General features: G+C 39.8%; 1 protein-coding gene across 2 annotated transcripts in view; it reads right to left on the bottom strand.

Annotated features, from left to right (window-relative positions):
* Positions 1-330: 330 nt before the first annotated feature.
* Positions 331-11,773, bottom strand: part of Lepr (leptin receptor) — a 79,803-nt gene continuing 68,360 nt past the window's right edge. Inside the window, exon 19 of one of the 2 annotated variants that reach the window (XM_031377960.1) lies at positions 331-1,450. In XM_031377960.1, the coding sequence (XP_031233820.1) occupies positions 629-1,450 (822 nt within the window). In that variant the 3' untranslated portion in view covers positions 331-628. Of the gene's footprint in view, positions 1,451-2,244; positions 4,331-11,773 lie in introns of those variants that run through there. The other variant, XM_031377961.1, reaches the window with a different exon arrangement.

The raw sequence follows: 11,773 nt of genomic DNA, 5'->3' as shown, positions 1-11,773 counted from the left end.
TGTTGCAAAAGAATTAGTTAGCCTAATCCTCTTCAAAAGAGTAACTTCTTAGACTAGGGTTCAATTCTCAACATAAATTCAACATTAATGGGGTGATACTTCAAATAACATAGTCAGGAGGCACAAACTACAAACATGTCACATACTTCCAAAACACACGAGACCTACTCAGTTTAGCATTGTACGTGCACATGTGAATTTGCACAACACAAGACAATTCAAGGTAAGACAAATACATCCTTGAAACCACTCTGTCTCAGAGATTTTAGCTTGAAACCTTTTCTTTTTTCAGCTGTCAAAATAATATTGTAATTTGTTCTTTCCACAAAGTTCAGATGTTTAGACAGATTCTACTTCCTGGATTTATTTTTAGCTAGATTTAGGAGATCTTCCCCACAAGGATATCTTGGGAGTACATTCAATCAGAGTCCATCTACATTACTAGATTCATGAAGGCTTCCTCATATGTTTCATCTGTATTACTGAGAGAAAATAGACACACTTAATTTGGAAACAATAATTTTCAAACTAGACCCTGACACTTGTCTCCCACATCCACAACAATAAAAGAACATATGATACGTTAAACGCTCTACTAGAATGGAACCTTGAGGTTTCTTGGATGAGATTACACAGTTAAGTCACACATCTTATTCTCCATTATCTTCTGACTGTGCGAGGAACAGGTTTGAAATTGGGGCATGTAAGGTACAAAGTTCTTACCAGAGGCCCCTAAATTCAAATTATTTTCTACAAAGTGTGAGCAACTCTCCTGGAGGATTCTGATGTCACTGAACAGACACTGGGCTGGGAATGGGCACAATACTCCTGCCTCATCAGTCAAAACCATATTGTTCTCTTTTTTGTTGACTGAGGTGACTCCTAGATAATAGACAGACTTTTCCCTGTGATTTTCTTCAGGAAAATTTTCCTCCAGTTCCAAAAGCTCATCCAACCCGGAGAATGAAAGTTGTGGTGAAATCATGTTGGGTTGCTGATCTGATAAAAGGAAAAATGCCTGGGCCTCTGTCTCCCAGGAGCTGCTAGAGAAAGACTGTCTGAGTGGGGAATGTTTACTGGAGATGAACTTACTGACAGAACTATGCACAACCCCTTGTTCTTCATCAGTTTCCACTAGTTTATCGTGGCTGACCAGAGTTGCATATTTAACTGAGGGTTGACTCTGACACTCATCCTCACAGGTTACCTGGGTGCTCTGAGCCCCAGAGAAGTTAGCACTGTTACACTGCTCACTAATACAAATAGGACCACTTTCAGGGCCTGATGTGGTCAAAAGAAGAGAGACCATAGCTGCTGGGACCATCTCATCTTTATTTTTCCAAGCCGTATCGACACTGATTTCTTCTGAAATGGGTTCAGGCTCCAGAAGAAGAGGACCAAATATCACTGATTCTGCATGCTTGGTAAAAAGATGTTCAAAGGTTTCAGGCTAAAAGAAAAGACACATTTTAATGCTCAGTATGTTACATCTTCATTTGGTCACATTTGCAGCAAGGCAGGTGTATAAGGTTCAAAGCAAGATACATCAGCCAACCACAAATGACACAGTTGGCGACTGAAAACTTGGAAGATCAAAAATTAGAAGGGAGAGGCAGTCTCAGTTTTTTCAGTTAGACAAGAAAACCTCTCAGGCTTGAGTTCTTCAAATGCTATGAACACAAACACATGGGCCTCTCTTCATGGGTAAGGATTATTTTGACACTTGATCATGGTCCTGGGCTACAAAAGTGAGCCGTGCCTGCAAATGCTTAGTTCTTGGGAGAGACTAGTTATTATGACTGGAAAATACTCTCTTCTGAAAAAAATCATTCTATTCTATAGTACATTATATTTCCACATAATGAAAATTTAATCTTCACGCAGAAACAAACAAACAATCACAAAAAAACCAAACAAACAAAAACTCAAATGAAAACAAGAACAGATTGGAATGCAGGAGAATGAGCACACCAAGTCTTCCAAAGATGGTAGTAATATCTACTTTACACCAAGTAAGTTGCAAAGGTAAAGCAACTGTGACTGACTTAGCATACCCGCCTCAGGTCACAGTGAGAATCTGCCAGAGGCCATCGGAAAATAAAAACTGATGGTACCCATTTGCTGAAGATAATGATGGTGAAAGAGACATTGACAGACTTGAAACAGTTATTCTCTATACAGAACTTCATGTAAAGATATGTCATATGGAACACTTGGAATGAAGACAAGAACACAAGACAAATGTACAATATATATTTTTTATAAGAACAAGGTTACATAACAATGAATTCCTGCCAAGCAGCTACAAATCAAAAATCTGTGTGCAAAAAGCTCAGTACAAGCAATGTAAACACATCAAAATGCAAAATGAAAACTACTGAAGATACATCACATGGAATGGTTAGCACAATTAAATAGAAAATGTGTTCAATTTACAGATCGTACATGTAACTCAGCTTTTGAATGTTACAGTAGTGTTTTAAGCTTGAAAGGATTTCTGAATCATTGCCTGAGATAGTGGCATACTCAAACGTTCTCCGCAATGGCAAGTATATCCCATGTAAAAACACAGCCACTGCAAACTCTTAACTGAAATATACTAGTAATTAAAACCATACAGGAACAAATAAGCCAAGTACTAAATATAGTAATAATGGCAGAGACCTATGTTAGGGTCAAAATACTGAAGGGTAAATACTGTTACTAAATGATATACAATGAGAAAATTGATCCTATTCCCATTTTGTGTCTGACAGAACCTTTGTGATTTCTTTTAAACATTTATTTGTCCCTTAATGCTCCTACTATTTATATATCTTCAAATTGTTTCAAAACTTTAAATGAGCTCAGCATCTGATCCACATGTTATCTTCACTCTACCAATATGGAAAAATCAAAACAACACAGAGCATGCAGTTGAGCTCAGGCATCTTCCTCAAATGATCTATTTTATATACTCCATGATCCCTAAAGTTTCTTAATGGGTAGTTAATTGTGGAGTAAGTCATTGCCACTTTAAACAGATTCATCGGGAAGGTTTCACTAAGCAATGTTTTTCCTTTTTATAACCACGTATGTCTGAACACTATCTTATCAGTGGTCAGGAACCTTCTAAAAAGTTAATTTGTTCAAATTTTGTTTCCCTCTATAGGTGGAAAAATTGAAAACAATGACTTTCATAAGTTCACAGTTGGACTTTATATTATAATGATATCTGTTAATAGTTAATGGAGAAGAAAAAGGGATACAGTCTTCCTAGTGCCTTAATTTTAAAAATTAGTCATCCAAATAAAATTATCAATCACCTCATTGTGACTCACATATCTTAAATTAGAATGTTATTTGTGTCTATCAGTTTGGTTTAGTTTGAATATAAGCAATAAAGCCTATATTACATTAACATCATACAGACATGGCAATTGATCTGTGTTTCAGGGAGAAAAACCCTGTCCTCACTGTGAGTTGTTTGGACAACCAGAAAGTCCCTTCCCTGCATACTTCCCTGTCTGCCAGAAGTCTTGGCTGATTCAGTAGAAATGAATTAGATTTATGGAGGTTGGGACTCTTTTCTGCTCTGAGCAATCTGACCTGAGTTTGTAGGTTAGATTAATAGCTCCCACTGATCTCTGACCTGAGTGTATAGGGTTATCCTAATAGCTTCCACTGCACTGTGATCAGCACAAACTACAACTTCTGTGTTTCTCTGAACTAAAAGGAAAGTTAGCACTTAAGCTATTTTCAAGATTATTGACAACTGGAATTCCTAGATTGTTCCAAGTCTGGTACATAAAAGCCACATTATTCCAGAGAATGCTGAAATTCATCAATTTGTGTGACTACATTGAAATCTAATATGGAAGCTTTCACACAGAGAAATAAAAATGGAATTCCTTCCCTGCAGTGTGTATGTGGAGATTTTGAAAAGCTGTGTGTCAAAAGTTGCCTATTGGAGTTCACTTAGTTAAGGCATTATCTATGATAGTTAGTGATCTGTAACAAAATAGGTTCTGACAGCAACAGTCACAGCATTATCATTTTATGACTTAAAAAATAAAAAGCAGAGCCCATGAATATTAACTTTAAACTTTTGATGCCCTGGAAATCAAGCATATGTCCCAACTGAACTACATCAAGCCTACATTGTGGCCACCAATATACACTTCTCTATTAAGCTCATCAAGTGTTATTTCTTAGTCATTCAAACCATAGTTTAGGTTTGCTTCCCTCCTTCAAAATGTAAACATCTTCTAATATTGTATGGACTGTTGGGAAGTTGGTAGATTGGGTTCATCTGTGGTGGTCATGAGAGACTTCAAAGAGTGTCCGTTCTCTGTTTAAATAAAATAGAACAAAATAAGAAAGCAAAATAAACTCCTTGGTTAGAAAGCTAAAGATGAGAGATCTCCAACCCCCTGTCTTTTCATGGTTGCAGGCTTTTTGTTCTTGTATTGTATCCTAGTGACGCACTTAGGAAAGGGAAGGGCCAGTGTCTGGAGGGACTACTCTCCCTTCCTTACTGGATGTCATAGATACTCTAAATACAGCTTGATCACTCCAGCAAGGAAGACTATAGTAGCAATATCAGAGTTGGGATAAGAACAAAGGGTCAAGGAGTAAGAGGCTAGGGGAAACAACAGGCACACGGGACAGTTTGAGAGGATAACAAAGAGTAAGGATTCAGAGATCAGAAGAAAACAAATGAAAGAAAACAGACTTTGTTCAAAAACGCCATAATAACCTTAGGCACTGATTAATAATAATAATAATAATAATAATAATAATAATAATAATAATAACTATTGGTTTTTTTGAGACAGGGTTTCTCTGTATAGTCCTGGTTGTCTTGGAACTCACTCTGAAGTCCAGCAGAGATCTGCTGCCTGTGCCTCTCAAATGCCAGGATTAAAGGTGCGCACCAACACCACCTGGCTAGAAAACTGATTTTTAAGAATTTAAAGTGACATGATAGTCAAAGGTTGAATCCCAGAGACATTATCATGAATTTTAAAAAATCCATTTCTCCATAAATCTTCTGATACAAATGTCTTCCTCTTCTTCAACCCTGGATTGAAGACTGCAAGAATTTTAGGTTAAGATCATGCAGATAACTAGAGCAAAGCGAACATCATGACCTAGTTCTTTTTACAGTACAGTAAAGATAAAAGCATTTCCCAAACACAGACAGAAAGAAGAGGGACCCTCCATCTTCTTTTGCCTGACCTCAGAGGTTAGACTTAACCTGATTAGTTCATAATCTCTCCTGGCTCCTTATTACTCAAGATTATGAAAGGAGAAGAAAATAAAGGCCATGAGACACAGGCTGCGAAGCCAGTGTTATGACTGACAGAGACAGGCTCTCTCTAAATACAACTCTGACTCCAAAAACTAGCTTCCTCTCCCACATATTTCCAAAGAGAATCTAACTATTTCTAGATGCTTTCTACCCAGATCCAAAATTATTAGGTTGTCTGGATTGCTATGGCATGTCTAAAGTCAAGGAAGCCTTTAGTCCCAAGGGCAAGTTCCCTGGGCTCTTGGTTTTAGATTTAGATTTAATCATAAAGTAAATTATTAAGCTCGCTGTTGCAATATTGAAATGGATGTATATATAGGAACAGGGTTGGGATGAATAGAGTGGTACACAAAAGATGGGACCTTGGGGGAGGAAAGAAAGGGAGAAAAGGGAAAAGAGATAGGATGGAGGAAAGAAGATACTGTAAAATAGATATTTTAATGCAAAGCTCCACAGCTTCTATTCCAACTGCCAATTCTAACTGTTCCAACTAATTCATTTAATTGTATAGGATAGGGGTCTGGATGATTTTGATGTGTGGTGTTTTTATTCATTAAAAAAAATTAATAAGAAAGTTTATAAAATTATGAAAACTGGGATATCATGAAGCAAATTAAAGTTGAAATAAAACAGACAAAACCCATTTTTAGATGTAGCAGAAAAAAACATAAGAAATAGGCAAAATAAATTGAGGAAAGTTGAGGTCTTTTATGCTATGTAATTGGAATTACAAGAAAAGGAAGTATTTTGAATTTATACTGAAACACGTTTTCCTAATCAAGGGTTTAATCTGTAAGATTCTGATTCTCGGAGCACACAGAGGAAGGCCAGAGAGGATTCTGAGTTCAGAGAACAGAACTGACAAACTTGCTGTTCTCATCCCTGGAGACTGTTAAAATTCCAGAATGAGAATAAGTCAAATCCATATGACCTAAGAAAGAAAATATACAATGAATGATTCCATTTTAAACCACGGAGAACACTTAAAGGCACATCAGAGAAAATGACCTAAGAGAGCCAAAGACCAGACATTGGCAGCAACTGCAGAGAAAGCCAGTCAGCCCTGCAAAACATAGAAGGGAGAGTACGTGTAGAAACCACAGCCAAAAGGCCTTTGCCTAAGAGTCAGTTTATGCATCCAAAGCAAGGGTTGGCTCTCAAGACCATTGACACACAGCCTGGGAGGAAGATCACAGCTATGGAATACTGCCATCTAGGGGTGAAGATGTTGGGAACCCAAGCTATACACACATGGGGATCAATCCCCAATTGCTTGCACTGAATCGGCCATCTCTGCCCTTGTGCTTCATCCCACATGAGTGGAAAGCAGAGGACTGCAAAGACATTGAGGGGGAGGGATTCTGATGTAATTAAAGTCGAGGTACATAAGAAAACACGACAGAAACAGAAATTTCATGGAATAGGAGAGTTTTTTTTTTTTCTTTCAAGAGTCGTACTGCTTTATTTTGGGTCCCATCAATTCTGTGCTGATTTTTTGTTTGTTTGTTTTTTGTTTGTTTTTTCTGAGACAGGGTTTCTCTGTGTAGCTCTGGCTGTCCTGGAACTCACTCTGTAGACCAGGCTGGCCTCAAACTCAGAAATCTGCCTGCCTCTGCCTCCCAAGTGCTGGGATTAAAGGCATGTGCCACCACTGTCCGTTATTTATTTATTTATTTATTTATTTGTTTGTTTATTTTGGTATTTTCGAGACAGGGTTTCTCTGTATAGCTCTGGCTGTCCTGGAACTCACTCTGTAGACAAGGCTGGCCTCAAACTCAGAAATACACCTGCCTCTGCCTCTCAAGTGCTGGGATTAAAGGCGTGTGCCACCACCACCCAGAGAGAATTTTAAAACAGAAGTCCTACAATTGATAACTCTAGCAATGACATGAAAGCAGAACAGAATGCTCTCAACCTGCACTTTACTGTGAAGCTAAATCCCCGGGCTGTAAAAGTTCCACAGCCATAATGGATAACAGAAAGTAACGATGCTTCAGAACATAAAACAACAAACCAAGCTATTCAAGAGTGTCCAACGACCAATGACTATGGCGATGACAAAGAGAAAGACACAGGGGAGAAAGGCACACAGAAACAGTGGAGAATTCTTAATGGTGACAGGAGACAAATGTGAAACTCTTTACTCAAGTCAAAAAAAAAAAAAAAACCTTAATCAAAAAAATTTTTTAGAACATTGAAATGAGAATGCTTTTTAAAAGAGGAAACTACAAGTGACAAGCAAGGGGGGATGTTTGAGTGCCCATCTGACTCTGTGGGAGCAACATCAGCTGCCAGATAGTATAGGCAAAAATGGCTGCAGAGTTCTATTGGAAAGAAATCCATATTCTACCAACTACCTGGCAGCACAAATGGAAAGAAGGGGAGACTATGGTGTTTAAAGGAAAACGGCCCCCACAGGCCCACAGGGAGTGGCACTATTAGGAGATGTAACCTTGTTGAAGAACATCTATCACTGGGGGGTGGGATTGATGTTTCAAATGCTCAAGCTAGGCTAGGACCAGGGTCACTGTCTCTTCCTGCTGCCTGAGGATCCAGATGTAAAACTCTAAGCTATTTACTTCTCTTGGCTGCCTGTATGCGAACGTGCTTCCCACTATGACAATAAGCTAAATGTCTGACTTGTAAGCTACCCTCAGTGAAATGGTTTCCTTTATAAGAATTCCTGTGGTTGCTGGGAACTGAACTCAGGACCTCTGGAAGAGCAGTCAGTGCTCTTAACCTCTAAGCCATCTCTCCAGCCCCTTTATTTATTATTTTTTCTATATTTGAGTACACTGTAGCTGTCTTCAGACACATTAGAAGAGGGCATTGGGATCTCATTGCAGATGGAGCGAGCAAATGAATGGAACTAGAAAAATATCATCCTGAGTAAGGTAACTTAGACCCAAAGGATATGCATACTATATACTCACTGTTAAGTGGATGTTAGCCAAAAGAAAAAAGAAAAAAATTGTACCAAATACCCAAGAAACAGTCCACAGAACTCAAAAAGGTCAACAAGATGAAGTGCCCAAGTGAGGACACCTCAGTCTCATTTGGGAGGGAGAAGAAAGCAATCACAAGTGGAAAGGGAGGGTGGGACCTGGGAGGGAAAGAGGATGAGGAAGGAGGATGGAGGGAGAGAGGGGAACCTGATGTGGTATTGGGTGATGGAAAAGGACTGAAGCCCTGAGTGCCAGCAGAATAGAAACAGGAAACCTCAGGAGATAGGAGGTTGGGGGTACCCTCCAGAATGCACCAGAGACCTGGAAGGTGAGAGATTCTCAGGACTCCAAGGGAGAGACCTTAGATGAAATGCCTGACAGTAGGTAGAGGGAACTTACAGAGCCCACCTCCAGCAGGAAGACAGAACATCAAATGAGGGACAACGGGGCCATCCCACAGTCACAACTCTGACCCATAACTGTTCCTATCTGAAAGAATTACAGGAATGGAAATGGAGAAAAGCCTGAGGAAAAGAAGGTCCAGCAACAGGCCCAAAGTGGGATCCAGATCAAGGGGAATGGGGTCCCAAGGCCTGACACTACTACTGAGGCTAAGGAGTACTCACAAAAAGGGACCTAGCATGACCATACTCCCAAAGACCTGACAAGTAGCTGAAAGAGTCAGATGCAAATATTTGTACCCCCAACCAATGGACAGAAGCAACTGACCCCTGTTGTTGAATTAGGGAAGGCTGAAAGAAGCTGAAAAGAAGGGCAACCCTATAGGAGAACCAGCAATCTCAATTAATCTGGACCCCCCGAGACCTCTCAAACACTGGACCATCAAACAAGGCAGCATACACCAGCTGATGTGAGGCCCCCAACACACGTACAGTAGAAGACTGCCGGGTGTGTGTTCATTCAGAGATGATGCACCTAACCCTCAAGAGACTGGAGGGCCCAGGGAGTTTAGAAGTCAGGTGGGGTGGGGGGTAGGAACACCCACATGGAGACAGCAGGGTGGAGAGGAGGTATGGGATGTGGAACAGTCAGAGAGTGGATGGGGTGGAGGGGGAGTAAAATATGGAGTGCAAAAAAATTAATTATTTTTTTAAAAAAAGAGTTGCTGTGATTATGCTGTCTTTTTATTTTCTTTTTTTAAAGATTGATTTATTATTATACACAAGTACACTGTAGCTGTCTTCAGACACACCAGAAGAGGGCGTCATCTCTCATTACAAGTGGTTGTGAGCCACCATGTGGTTGCTGGGATTTGAACTCAGGACCTTTGGAAGAGCAGTCAGTGCTCTTAACTGCTGAGCCCTCTCTTCAGCCCCTCTTTTTATTTTCTATAGCAATAAAAACCCTAAGAGAGAGACACATGGAGAGGGCTTTGTCACACAGGTGGTTATCTAATCAAGGAAGACAAGGAATAGAAATCTGAGACACTCTCTGACTAGAAGCCAGGGTGGGACATTCCAGATGACCTACATTCATTTTACTGAAGTCTAACAGTGACAGGGATGGGATGGCAAAGGAGTTTCTTGGCATAGGTCACTGCAGCAGAGTCCCCAATGAAAATCGGACCCGGATAAGACAATATAGATACTAGAAACACACAAGGTCATGATGGCGGACAGACTAGGAGGCAGGTAGAGAAGTAGATAAGAAATTTTAGGAACAGAGACAAAAGGAGAAGCCCTAAAGGGGGGAAATGAAGCCAATAAAAGTCTGAATTAAGGGGACTGAAGAGATGGCTCAATGGTTCAGAGCACTGGATACTCCCCCAGAGGATGTGGGTTCAAATCCCAGAATCCATATGGCAGGTCAAACTGTCTGTAACCCCATTCCAGAGAACTCAATACCCTCACAGAGACACACATGAGGCAAAACGTCAATGCACACAAAATAAAACTAAGTTATTAAAAATGATTTAATGAAATAGTTCAAGTGGAAGCCTTCTCTTTAAAAATTCTTCTTTTAATATTGGAACCAGCAACATATGTATGAACCATATTACTTGGCTCTTCAGGGAACAAAAGTTACACTGAAAACATGAAGGGTGTTTATTGGTTCTCTTGTTTTAAATAATAGACACATATACAAAATAAAGTACAGTGTAGTGACAACTGATAAAGGCTAAAGAAATCAAGGAAGAAATGAAGAAAATGTGTAATATATGTCTGTATTTAAAAAAAAAAACAAAACAGTAGTTCAAATGTTTCTCTTTGAAGAAAAATGAGTTAATTGCAAGTTTCCAAGGACTGAAAACCTTACAGAACAGTGTGCACTTGAGTAAATGCCTTACTGTCTGTAAGTCGGTGGCAGCATCTGCCTGCTGTTCTAAGGGCTAACAGCATTTAGGGACACATAAGGGACCTGTCAAGAAGATTAAAAGCAAAACAATTGAAAGTATTGTCATTTGTGGGAAGGATGAAACATGAGACTATGTCATTAATAGTCTTCTCTACAAAGCTACATACTTGTATTCTTTCAGACCCATTCAAGAGCAAACAAAAATACCAAGGCATGCACCAGAACCAACACTGGCAACCATGCTTCCTACTAGCAGTGGTGGTACACTGCTCAGAAAAGAGAAGTCTGACAAATGATGAACTCTCCTATCGGGTTGAGGAAGGTGGGCACAAATATGCTGTGTTCACAGGATCAAGGCACCACCAGGTGTCTGGTGAGTCGCGACGACACCCTGCCGACTTGGAGACAGCTCAGCAGAGACTGGAATGACAAGGGCAGTATATGCCACCCTCAGGACCCCTCAAAGCAGTACTGCTCATTAGTGACATACACCTGAGTGCATGCAGGAATACCCACAAGTATGAAGTGAATCACACACACACACACACACACTGTATGTTCTGAAAGGGGTAATCTAGAGAGGAAAAGAAGGGGACAAGGAGGAGGACAAGCAGCATAAACTGATCTGTACTTCCTATTTGTTTTATTTTTTAAGACATCGTGTTAGTATAGAGGCATTATTGTTTCCAAGCTGAAGACTGAACCCACAGCCTGTACATGCTAGACAAGTGCTCTGCATGAAGCAGCACCCCCATATCCTATATTACTCTGCTTTGGTGTGTGTAGTTCACATGAAAATTTAAAGACAGCAGGAAGTATTGTATACAAAAAGATCTTGGGAGAAATATGTTTAATGACATGGTACCACTGTACTATTTATTACCAGGTCTGACATGTAATTAAAAATATATTTGAGAATGAGTCTGAGAGTGTAGAAGTCAAAGGAAAAGCTCAGGTGCCCATTCTAGCCTTCCACCTTGTTTGAGACACTGTCACTTGGTTGTCCACCATTGTTTTTAATCAGCTTGCTGGCCTGTAAGCTCCCTCCAATTTTCTGGCCCCCAACTCCTGCTATACCTTAAAAGACACTAGGAATACAGACATCATGTTGCTGTACCCTGCTTTCTATTGGCTCCAGTGATTTAAACTCCACTTCCTTCTATGGTAAGTATTTTACACAGTGAGACATTTCCCAAGTTCTTTTTTTTTTTTTTTTTTT

This window comes from Mastomys coucha, unplaced genomic scaffold, assembly GCF_008632895.1.
Source record: "Mastomys coucha isolate ucsf_1 unplaced genomic scaffold, UCSF_Mcou_1 pScaffold18, whole genome shotgun sequence".
In the NCBI taxonomy this organism is placed as follows: domain Eukaryota; kingdom Metazoa; phylum Chordata; class Mammalia; order Rodentia; family Muridae; genus Mastomys; species Mastomys coucha.
The sequence above is the reverse complement of the archived record's forward strand: the minus strand, read 5'-3'. Positions and strand labels throughout refer to the sequence as shown.